The sequence below is a fragment of the Cetorhinus maximus genome, unplaced genomic scaffold, assembly GCF_964194155.1.
Source record: "Cetorhinus maximus unplaced genomic scaffold, sCetMax3.hap1.1 HAP1_SCAFFOLD_4229, whole genome shotgun sequence".
Taxonomy (NCBI): Eukaryota; Metazoa; Chordata; class Chondrichthyes; order Lamniformes; family Cetorhinidae; genus Cetorhinus; species Cetorhinus maximus.
In genome coordinates, this window is record NW_027600133.1 from 6,377 (window position 1) to 18,000 (window position 11,624).

The window sequence follows — 11,624 nt, forward strand, 5'->3', positions numbered from 1 at the left end:
TATCCATCTGTCTATCCATCTGTCTATTTATCTGTCTATTTATCTGTCTATCCATCTGTCTATCTATCTGTCTATCTATCTGTCTATTTATGTGTCTATCCATCTGTCTATCCATCTGTCTATTTATCTGTCTATCCATCTGTCTATCAATCTGTCTATCCATCTGTCTATTTATCTGTCTATCCATCTGTCTATTTATCTGTCTATCCATCTGTCTATCCATCTGTCTATCTATCTGTCTATTTATCTGTCTATCCATCTGTCTATCTATCTGTCTATTTATCTGTCTATCCATCTATCTATCCATCTGTCTATTTATCTGTCTATTTATCTGTCTATCTATCTGTCTATTTATCTGTCTATTTATCTGTCTATCCATCTGTCTATCCATCTGTCTATTTATCTGTCTATCCATCTGTCTATCCATCTGTCTATTTATCTGTCTATCTATCTGTCTATCCATCTGTCTATCCATCTGTCTATTTATCTGTCTATCCATCTGTCTATCCATCTGTCTATCCATCTGTCTATCCATCTGTCTATCTATCTGTCTATCCATCTGTCTATCCATCTGTCTATCCATCTGTCTATCCATCTGTCTATCTATCTGTTTATTTATCTGTCTATTTATCTGTCTATCCATCTGTCTATCCATCTGTCTATTTATCTGTCTATTCATCTGTCTATCTATCTGTCTATCCATCTCTCTATCCATCTGTCTATTTATCTGTCTATCCATCTGTCTATTTATCTGTCTATCCATCTGTCTATCCATCTGTCTATTTATCTGTCTATTTATCTGTCTATCCATCTGTCTACCTATCTGTCTAGATTTTGGATCTCTGACAATGCCCCGTTTTTTCGGCTGCTTATCCCACGTGTTTTTACCGGAATAATGCTTTTCCCCATCTGATTCCTGGTACAGATTACCTCGTGACGCCGGATATCAGCGTGAGCGGGGATTCCAGCAGGTTAATGAAAGGACAGTCCGTTGAGATCCTGTGCGAGGCACCCAACTACTTCTCGGGAGCCAAGTTCTACCTGTACAAGGACAACGACCAGAACTTCATCAGCACGACTATTGCTTCCTCGCGCCTGGTCCGCTCCCACTTCAAACTTCACCACATCACGAAAGAGGACCAAGGCAACTACTCCTGCTCGTACCAGGCAGACATCGTTGGAAAGCACTTCAACTCCTCCCGCAGTGACCCCATATACCTTACGGTGATCGGTGAGTAGCGCTGAGCACCACCGGCTGCTCTTTATTCCAGGCGGGCGTCTCTGGCTGGGTCAGGGGTTTTCCAGGATCTTGACTCTGCGACAGTGAAGGGAACGGCCGATATATTTCCAAGTCGGGATGGTGAGTGGCTCGGAGGGGAACTTCCAGGTGGTGGTGTTCCCCGTGTGTCTGCTGCCCTTGTCCTTCTAGGTGGTAGAGGTCATGGGTTTGGAAGGTGCTGTGGAAGGAGCCTTGGTGAGTTCCTGCAGTGCATCTTGTAGATGGTACACACACTGCTGCTACTGTGCGTCGGTGGTGGAGGGAGTGAATGTTTGTGGATGAGGTGCCGATCAAGCGGGACTGCTTTGTCCTGGACGGTGTCGAGCTTCTTGAGTGTTGTGGGAGCTGCACTCGTCCAGGCAAGTGGGGAGTATTCCATCACACTCCTGAGTTGTTCCTTGTGGATGGTGGACAGGCTTTGGGGGAGTCAGTGGGTGAGTGACTCTCCGCAGGATTCCCAGCCTCTAAGCTGCTCTTGTAGCCACAGTATTCATATGGCAGGTCCCAGTTCAGTTTCTGGTCAATGGTAACCCCCCCAGGAGGTTGTTGGTGGGGGATTCAGTGATGGTAGTGCCATTGAAAGTTCAGGGGCGATGGGCTGCACTTTCTGGTGTTGGAGATGGCACTTGTGTGGCGCGAGTGCTACTTGCCACTTGTCAGCACAAGTCCGGATATTGGTCCAGGTCCTGCTGCATTTGGACATGGACTGCCTCCGTACCTGAGGAATCAGACGCAGGCCAGAGCAGGTAAGGACAGCAGGTTTCCTTCCCTAAAGGTATGAGTAAAGCAGATGGGTTTCGATGACAATCATCGTGATAGAAATGATGGCAGCAGTTCAGCCATTTCATGCAGTTGCAAAAACACCTTCATACCGAATTGGCTGCAGTAAGTACTGTCCAATACGTGGAACATGTATGTTAGATTGTTCGATATAGTGCCCCAATATTAATATTCGGCTGCCTTGGCATCAGCGGGAGTGAAGAGACTGAGTGGGGGGGGCATTAGAAAGCGTGAGCATAGGGACATATGGCCTAGGAGGCAGGAGTAAGTCCTTTGAACCTGCAACACCACTCAAAAGATCATGGTTCAACTGGTCATTTCCCACTTTCCTGTCTTCCCCCCCACCCCACCCCCCGTTAATGTTTGACCCCCTCGCATCATAAAAAACGATGTAACTCAGCCTTGAATAAATGTTGACGCCCAGCCTCCACTACCTCCTGTGGAAGAGAACTCTACTTTCTCTCAGAGAGAGGAAACAACACCCCCTTTTCTCTGTAATTGACAGAGAGACCCTTGTGTTCTTGAAACATGTTCCCTCGTTCTAGTTTCCCAGATGAAAGGAAATATTCTCCCAGTATCCGCTCGCTCCAATTCCCTCAAGACCTTCCATGTTTCAATAAGATCTCCCCTCGTTCTTCTGATTTCCCATGGATCTCCGTTTAACCTTTATCCCCGGATAGTCATTAGCATAGTTGCAGACTTCAGGAGGGCAAGGCTCCTGGACCTGGTGGACCACACCCTAGGGTCCTAAAGGGAATGACTGCAGAGATAGTGGCTGGATTGGTTGCAATCTTGCAAAACTCCACTTAGATTCTGGTAAGTCCCCAGCGGATTGGAAAGCCGAAAGTGTGAGACTTGCTGAGAAAATATATTCTGTTGAAACATTTCATCTTGCGCCCAACAGGACATTTGCCCTGAGGAGTGCGAGATGTAAAGAATGGATAACATGTCTTTATTTTCAGCAACATGTTCAAGTTCTGTATCGCCAAACGGCTATTTGTAACACAACTAATACGGAAAGGAGGGAGGCTGAGAGCAGGGAACTGCAGGCCAGTTAGTCTTAACAGCTGGGGAAATGCGAAATCCATGACTGAGTAGGCACGCCTTTAGATAATCATAATGCAATCCGGGAGAATCAACAAGATTTTGCGAAAGGGAGATAGTTTTTGAAAAACGAATTGGAGCACTTTAAGGATGTAACAAACAGGGGCGGTAAAGGGGAACCAGTAGATGTGGTGACCTTGGATTTTGATAATGTGCCTGATAAAGAGCGCAATGTAAAAGACCATGGTGGCAGAGGGTGATATATTAGCATGGATAGGAGATTGGCTGACTAACAGGAAACAAGGGAGTCCGGACAAATGGACCATTTTCTGGTTGTCAAACCATAACTCGTGGAGCACCGCAGGGATCGTTGCTGTGGCCTCACGAAAAGTCTGCGAGGGTTAGGTGAGTGGGCAAGACATTGGCAAACGGAGTACAAAGTGAGGTTGTCCATTTTAGAAGCAGAATGGAGAAGCAAAACATTACCAAAATAGAGAGAGGTCGCAGAATGCTACTGTACAGAGGGAACTTGGTTTCCTAGTCCGTGAATCACACAAGGTTAGCATGCAGCTATAGCAGATAGGAAGTCAACGGGAAGGCCAGCAGTTATTGACCGAATTGCTCACACTGCTGTCAGAGACGGAGTTCCAGGATTTTGACCCAGCGGCAGTGAAGGAACGGCTGATTATATATCCAAGTCAGGATGGTGAGTGGTTTGGAGGGGGACTTCCAGGTGGTGGTGTTCCCCATGTGTCTGTTGCCCTTGTCCTTCTCGATGGGATTGGAAGCTGCTGCCTCAGGAGCCTTGGTGGGTTCCTGCAGCACATCTCGTAGACGTTGAGGGTTGGGGATTCGGCGATGGTCACGTCATTGAATGTCAAGGGGCGATGGTTAGATTCTCTCTTGTTGGTGATGGTCATTGCCTGGCACTGATGTGGCACAAATGTTACTTGCCCTTTATTGCAAGGGGGAATGAGATATAAATGTCGGGAAGTTTTGGTATAACAGTACAGGGCGTTGGTGAGACCACACCTGGAGTATTGTGTACAGCCTTGGTCTCCTTGCCTGAGGACGGGTATACTTACATTGGGAGCAGTGCAGAGAATTTTCACTAGGCTGCTTTCTGGGATGAAAGGGTTGTCTTATGAGGAAAGCTGGAGCACGTTGGGCCTATACTCATTGGGTTTTAGAAGAATGAGAGGTGATCTGTTTGATGCACATGGTATCCTGCGGGGGCATTGACAAGGTAGACACCGGGAGGTTTTTGCCTCCCGCGGGGGTGTCGAGAAGCAGGGGGCACGGTTTAACATTAACGGGTCTCCCATTTAAGACGGAGGTGAGGAGGAATTGCTTCTCTCAGTTAGTCTCTGGAATTCTCTTCCCCAGAGGGCACAGGAGGCTGGTTGACTGAATATATCCAACGCTGAGTTAGACCAGATTTTTGGATGGCAAGAGAGTCAAGCATCATTGGGGGGTGGGTGGGGGGAGGGCGGGGGGTGTGGTGGTGTGAGGGGGGCAGGCAGGAAAACGGAGTTAAGGCCACAAGCGGATCAGCCATGAAGTAGGCTCGATGGACCGAATGGCCTGCTCTGTTTCCAGTTCTTGCCTTCTTGATGATGAAGGGTGAATTGCGCAGACGGATGGAAGATGGGATCGAATTTGGAGACGTGTTCGGTGCTGCGGTTGGGAGGGACTAACACAGGAAGACAATATATGATGAATTGTACGAGGCTGAGCACCTGGTGGGAGGATACACCTTGCTGGTCAAATTCACATACCTTTGAAGGTGGCCCATTGTGTTGATAAAGCAATTGAAAGCAAATATGGGTCGCATAGGTAATAGGGGCAGGAGGAGGCCATTCTGCCCCTTGAGCTTGTTCTGCCGTTCAACTAGGTCAGGGCTGATCATCTACCTGAACACAATTGCCCCCATTAATCCCATATCCATTGATGTCATTGGTACCTGGACATCTATCAACCTCTGCCTTGAACATACTCGATGACTGAGCTTCCTCAGCCCTCTGGGGTAGAGAATTCTAATGGCTTACCACCCCCCCCTGAGTGAAGAAATTCACCTACATCTCAATCCTAACGGCCAACCCCTTGTTCTGAGACTGTGTCCCCTGGTTCTAGACACCCGCCCTCCCTAGCAAAGAGGGAATCATCCTTCCTGCATCATTGAATGTGTTAAGTGTGTTAGTATAGCGTGTTGAACTGCTATTACCGCATTCTGCTATCTTACCTTTACGCGCTATCGGCACCTTCTTTAGCCTTTAACACTCCCTTTGTGTTGCGTCCATGACATCTTTATCAATATGTCCTGAGCTCCCCCCTTGATCCCTGTAAGAATGTTGGGTCCCTCAATGAGAACACCTCTCATTCTTCTAAACCCTATGGAGCACATGCGCCGACTCCTCAATCTCTCCTTACGAGGCAATCCCGCCATCCCAGGAATTCGTCCGGTGGCCCCTCGGCCCCACTCCCTCGATGGCAATTACATCCTTCATAAGAAGTGTTGAGATGAGCGCTTGAAAAGCCGTAGCAGGTGCTGGAAAAATGGGGTTAGAATAGTTAGGTGCATGATGGCTGGCATGGACATGATGGGCTGAAGGGCCTGCTTCTGTGCTGCATAACTCGATGATAAGGAAGCCAAAGCTCTAGGCAATACTCCAGGTGTGGTCAAGCCAAGACACAATTGTGTCTCTGCACAAATGCAGCAAAACATCTGCAATTGCGACTCGAATCCTCTTGTGATAAAGACCAACATTCCAATTCCCTTCCTCAGTCCCCTTACTTGCACCGTACTTCCTGTCATATAGTGACCAGAACTGTCTCCAGTACTCTAGTTGCAGTATAACTCGTGTTTTCCACCCCACCCAACTTCTGCACTAGGGATAAGGCGAAATAGGGGCAGATTTTGGATTCATCTCAGTCAGAGCTGCCCATCCCTTGAACATTTCAAGCAACCATACTGTAGGAGTCACATGTAGGCCAAACCCAAAGCGCATGTCCTTCCCTAAAGGCTATTAGGATTTTGCAACAATTGCTGATAGACGGTTAACAGCAACGAGGCTAGCTTTAGAATTGCAGATTTATTAGTTGAGTATCAATCCCCACTGGCTGCTGGTGAACTCACGTCCACCAGACCACTAGCCTGGGACTTTGGGATTACTAGCCCAGTGATGTTACCGTTACACCACCATCTCCCCAGAGGGCTAATTTCCAACTGGCCGGGCTAACGTGTTTCCTCTCTTGCAGATGACGTGGCACTCCGCTTAGTCAACGGAGAGAACGACTGCTCGGGCACCGTTCAGGTGTACTACAACGCAACCTGGGGTTCGGTGTGCGGCGAATTCTGGGGCATCACGGACGTGCAGGTGGTCTGCAGGCAGCTTGGCTGCGGTTTTGCCAAGGGGCAAATGGACCCGTCGCAGTTCGCCGACATCCAGAAACCCATCTGGCTGAGCACGGTCCAGTGCAGCGGCGCCGAGGCCCACCTGTGGGTCTGTCCGGCGAGAGCCTGGATCAGCGGGATCAGCTGCGATCGATTGAACGGGGCTACTGCCACGTGCTCTGGTAATGCCCGCGCGTACGGGGTCGTTTTTGCCTTTTCCTGCTCCCAGTATTAAAATGAATCGAGCACATGCACACACATACACATAACACTCCCAGCGATGCCTGCTTAGTTCCGACACTGCCAACAGACCTCAGGAACCATGTAATGCATTGGAAATTAAAATTCCCTCAAAAGTTGCCCATAATGCGAATTCTACAAAAAAAAAACTTACAGAATATATTTCAGCAAAACTGGAGTCCAGGAGTCATTGCATCCATCCACCCAGCATCATTTTATATCCACAGTCATAGTCAGCCACTGCAGATGCTTATGTACATACGTAAGCAGTGTTATTTTACACAAGTTCCTGTGCGCGAGTGTCTACACTTGCCCTTTAAGCGTGCTGGGCTGCTAGTCACTAGCGATGGTGCGGAATGTACAATCTGGGCGGGCGAATGGAGTGGTGGATGTGCTGGGGGTGGGGTGGGGGTGAGGTCCAGTTCCCCTTCCAAGTCACTCGCCCTCGAACGATATCGGCCGTCCCCTTCGCTGCCTCTGGGTCCAGACCCTGGACTTCCCTCCCTCCCTCACCGCGCTGAGGGTGTGTACCCACGCCCCTGCAGAGGCTCCAGAAGGCAACTCACCAGCACCTTCTCAAGGTCCTGCGAGGGATGGGCAACAAAGCGCTAAACCCGGCCAGCGACAGCCGCACCCCATGAACGAAAATGCGAAAAAGTTGGGGGGTGGGGTGCAGGTCTGCTCAACGCTGGGACGGTCTTGATAGGCCGAATGCTCCCCCCCACCCCGCCCCAGCTCGGGTTGTTTTGTGTGTGCGCGAAACCGTCTCCTGGGGTCCACCCTTGATTCACCCCTTGAACATAAAGCTGGGGTCTTGGGGGTTGGGGGTGGGGATCGGTCAGTTTTCAGGCAATGGGAATTGGTCAATATCTACGAGGGAGACATGGAAGTATCTCTCCGGGGTTAGAGAGGGAGACAGACGATCGGCAATATGCGTGGAGAGAATGACCAAGTCCCGGAGAGATCGGAGGATCACAGAATCACACACACAGTGCAGAAGAGGCCCTTCGGCCCATCGAGTCTGCACCGACACGTGAGAAACACCTGACCTACCTCCCTAATCCCATTGACCAGCACTTGGCCCCATAGCCTTGAATGTTTATGACATGCCAAGTGCTCATCCAGGTACTTTTTAAAGGATGTGAGGCTAACCCGCCTCCACCACCCTCCCAGGCAGCGCATTCCAGACCCTCACCACCCTCTGGGTAAAAATGTTTTTCCTCACATCCCCCCCACTAAACCTCCTGCCCCTCAACTTGAACTTGTGTCCCCTTGTGACTGACCCTTCAACTAAGGGGAACAGCTGCTCCCTATCCACCCGTCCATGCCCTTCATAATCTTGTACACCTCGATCAGGTCGCCCCTCAGTCTTCTCTGCTCCAACGGAAACAACCCAAGTCTATCCAACCTCTCTTCATAACTTAAATGTTTCATCCCAGGCAACATCCTGGTGAATCTCCTCTGCACATCCTCCAGTGCAATCACATCCTTCCTATAATGTGGCGACCAGAACTGCACCCGGTACTCCAGCTGTGGCCTCACCGAGGTTCTATACAACTCCAACATGACCTCCCTACTTTTGTAATCTATGCCTCGATTGATAAAGGCAAGTGCTGCATATTCTTTTTTCACCACCCCACTAACATATCCCTCTGCCTTCAGAGATCTATGGACACACATGCCAAGGTCCCTTTGTTCCTCAGAACTTCCTAGTGTCATGCCGTTCATTGAATACTTCTTTGTCAAATTACTCCTTCCAAAGTGTCTCACCTCACACTTTTCAGGGTTAAATTCCATCTGCCATTTATCGGCCTGAGATGGCGGCATAGTGATAATATCAGTGGACCCGTGATACAGGGGCCTCAGGCTAATGTGCAAGGGACATGGGTTATACAGACTGATCCTCAACCCCCACCTCCCTCCACCACCCCCCCAACCCAATTTAAGCATGGGAGAAGCTAAGGAGTCAACCCTACATGAACTACCTAGACCGTTCCAAGCAATTGAACCCAGGCAGTTGGCGGCCTAATGGTCATCTCACTAGTCATGTGACTAGTTGAGCTAAGCAATGTGGAGGGTAGGCAGGCTTTGGGGAGTCAGGAGAGGAGTTACTCGCCGCAGAATTCCCAGCCTCTGACCTGCTCTTGTAGGCACAGGGACATAGGGATGCAGGAACAGGAGTGGGCTATTCAGCCCATCGAGCCTGTTCCTGCGATGTGCTGGCCCTGGAGAGGGTCCAGAGGAGGTTCACGAGAATGATCCCAGGAATGAAAGGCTTAACATGTGAGGAATGTTTGAGGATTCTGGATCTATACTCGATGGAGTTTAGAAGGATGAGGGGGGATCTGATTGAAAATTACAGAATACTGAAAGGCCTGGATAGAGTGGACGTGGGGAAGATGTTTCCATTAGCAGGAGAGACCAGGACCCGAGGACACAGCCTCAGAGTAAAGGGAAGACCTTTTAGAACAGAGATGAGGAGAAACTTCTTTCGCTAGAGTGTGGGTGAATCTATGGAATTCATTGCCACAGAAGGCTGTGAAGGCCGGGTCATTGAGTGTATTTAAGACCGAGATAGATAGGTTCTTGATTGGTAAGGGGATCAAAGTTACGGGGAGAAGGTGGGAGAATGGGGTTGAGAAACCTATCAGCCATGATTGAATGGCGGAGCAGACTCGATGGGCCGATTGGCCTAATTTCTGCTCCTAGGTCTTATGTCCATCATTGGATTATCTCATGGCTGATCATCTACCTCTCCGCCACTTTCCCACACTATCTTCATAAGCATCGATGTCATTAGTCTCCAGATGTTTACTCTTGATCATGGCCAATGATTGAGCTTCCACAACCCTCTTGGCTGGGAATCCCAAAGATTCACCCCCCACCCCATCTGAGTGAAGAAATCCTTCCTCACCCCAGCCCATTACCCTGACATTCGGTCCCCCCCAGTTCTAGGCTCACCAGCCAAATTGTGCATCCAACCTTCATCCACCCTGTCACGCCCTGTAAGATTTTCCTAGGTTTGAGTGAGGCTACCCCTCATCCTTCGGAACTCCAGGGAATACAGACCCTGTCCCCCCCCCAGTCTCTCCTCATAAGAAATCCCAACACCCCAGTGATTAATCTGGTGTACCTCCATTGTGCAGGATTTATGTGGGGGTGGGGTTCAGCTCAGTTTCTGGTCAATGGTAACCACCCTCACCCCCAGGATGTTGATAGTTGGTAACTCAGCGATGGTAATGGTATTGAATGCCAAGGGGAGATGGTTAGATTCGCTCTTGTTGGAGATGGCCATTGCCTGGCACTTGGGCGGCCTGAAGGTTACTTGCCACTGGTCAGCCCAAGCCTGAATGTTGTCCAAGTTTTGATGGAGATCGGCACGGGGGTTTGGGGCTAGAAAACTGAGGCGCCATTTTGTCACTTGCACGGCCGGGAAATGGCGCAATTTTCCCATCTAAGACCTCTTGGACACCTTGCAGTAACGTCCCTCTGCATTGGATGATGCTGGCAGCTAGCACAGGGTGATTCTTTGGAATTCTCTACCCCAGAGGGCTGTGGAAACTCAGTCAGTGAGTTTCGAGAGAGAAGTCGATGGGTTTCTGGGGACCAGTGACGTCAAGGGGTATGGAGGTAGCGCGGGAAAGTGGCGGAGAGGTCGATGACCTGCCAGGAGCCAATTCAATGGCGGAGAAGGCTCGATGGGCTGAATGGCCCACCCCTGTCCCTGTGTCCCTCTGTCCCTGTGTCTACAAGAGCAGGTCAGAGGCTGGGAATTGTGCAGCGAGTAACTCACCTCCTGACTCTTCCCCAAAGCTTACCTGCCTCCTACATCGCTTAACTCAATTGGTTGCATGACTAGTGAGTGGAGCAGAAGGCCACCATCGGCCTGGGTTCAGTTGCTTGGCACCATAAGAGACCATAAGACATAGGAGCAGAAATTAGGCCATTCGGCCCATTGAGTCTGCTCCGCCATTCAATCATGGCTGATAAGTTTCTCAACCCCATTCTCCCGCCTTCTCCCTGTAACCTTTGATGCCCTTACCAATCAAGAACCTATCTATCTCGGTCTTAAATACACTCAATGACCTGGCCTCCACAGCCTTCTGTGGCAATGAATTCCATAGATTCACCACTCTCTGGCTAAAGAAGTTTCTCCTCATCTCTGTTCTAAAAGGTCTTCCCTTTACTCTGAGGCTGTGCCCTCGGGTCCTGGTCTCTCCTACTAATGGAAACATCTTCCCCACGTCCACTCTATCCAGGCCTTTCAGTATTCTGTAAGTTTCAATCAGATCCCCCCCCTCATCCTTCTAAACTCAATCGAGTATAGACCCAGAGTCCTCAAACGTTCCTCATAGGTTAAGCCTTTCATTCCTGGGATCGTTCTCGTGAACCTCCTCTGGGACCCTCTCCAGGGCCAGCACATCCTTCCTGAGATACAGGGGCCCAGAATTGCTCACAATATTCTAAATGTGGTCTGACCAGTCGAGTTCGTTCACGCAGAACGCGCAGAATGTCCGATTGGCAAATGGAGGACTGTCCGCCAGTGTGGCAAGGAAGGCCTTCAGTGGTCAAAAGCAAGTCTTTTAGAAGAAACCAAGTCTTGTTTTCTGTCGCCACAGCTCAGCCACCTCCGCCGACGTTGGCAGTATCTGGAAATGGTCTATTCTTCAAGGAAGACACCATCAAGTTTGTGTGTGGGGCGTCTTCCCTGTACAAGGGTGCGCAGATGGCCCTATACAAAATGGGCGAAGAGACGCCAGTCTTGACGGGCGTGATCTCCTCCAGTCAGGGCAACGTGAAGTTCGATCTCGAGCACATTAACAAGAGCCACGAGGGGACCTACTGGTGCAACTACCAGTTGGAGGTGGCGGAGCTGGTCTTTGCGTC

The 11,624-nt window shown here is 49.8% G+C and overlaps 1 protein-coding gene across 1 annotated transcript; it reads left to right on the forward strand.

The window, feature by feature from the left end:
- Positions 1-925: 925 nt before the first annotated feature.
- LOC144678415 (uncharacterized) lies at positions 926-11,613 on the forward strand (the record flags this gene model as incomplete). Its single annotated transcript, XM_078538206.1, has 3 exons — positions 926-1,231; positions 6,362-6,679; positions 11,357-11,613. Coding segments are annotated over 3 exons (881 nt in total), but the record flags the coding sequence as incomplete, so codon positions are not given.
- Between the last annotated feature and the right edge of the window lie 11 nt (positions 11,614-11,624).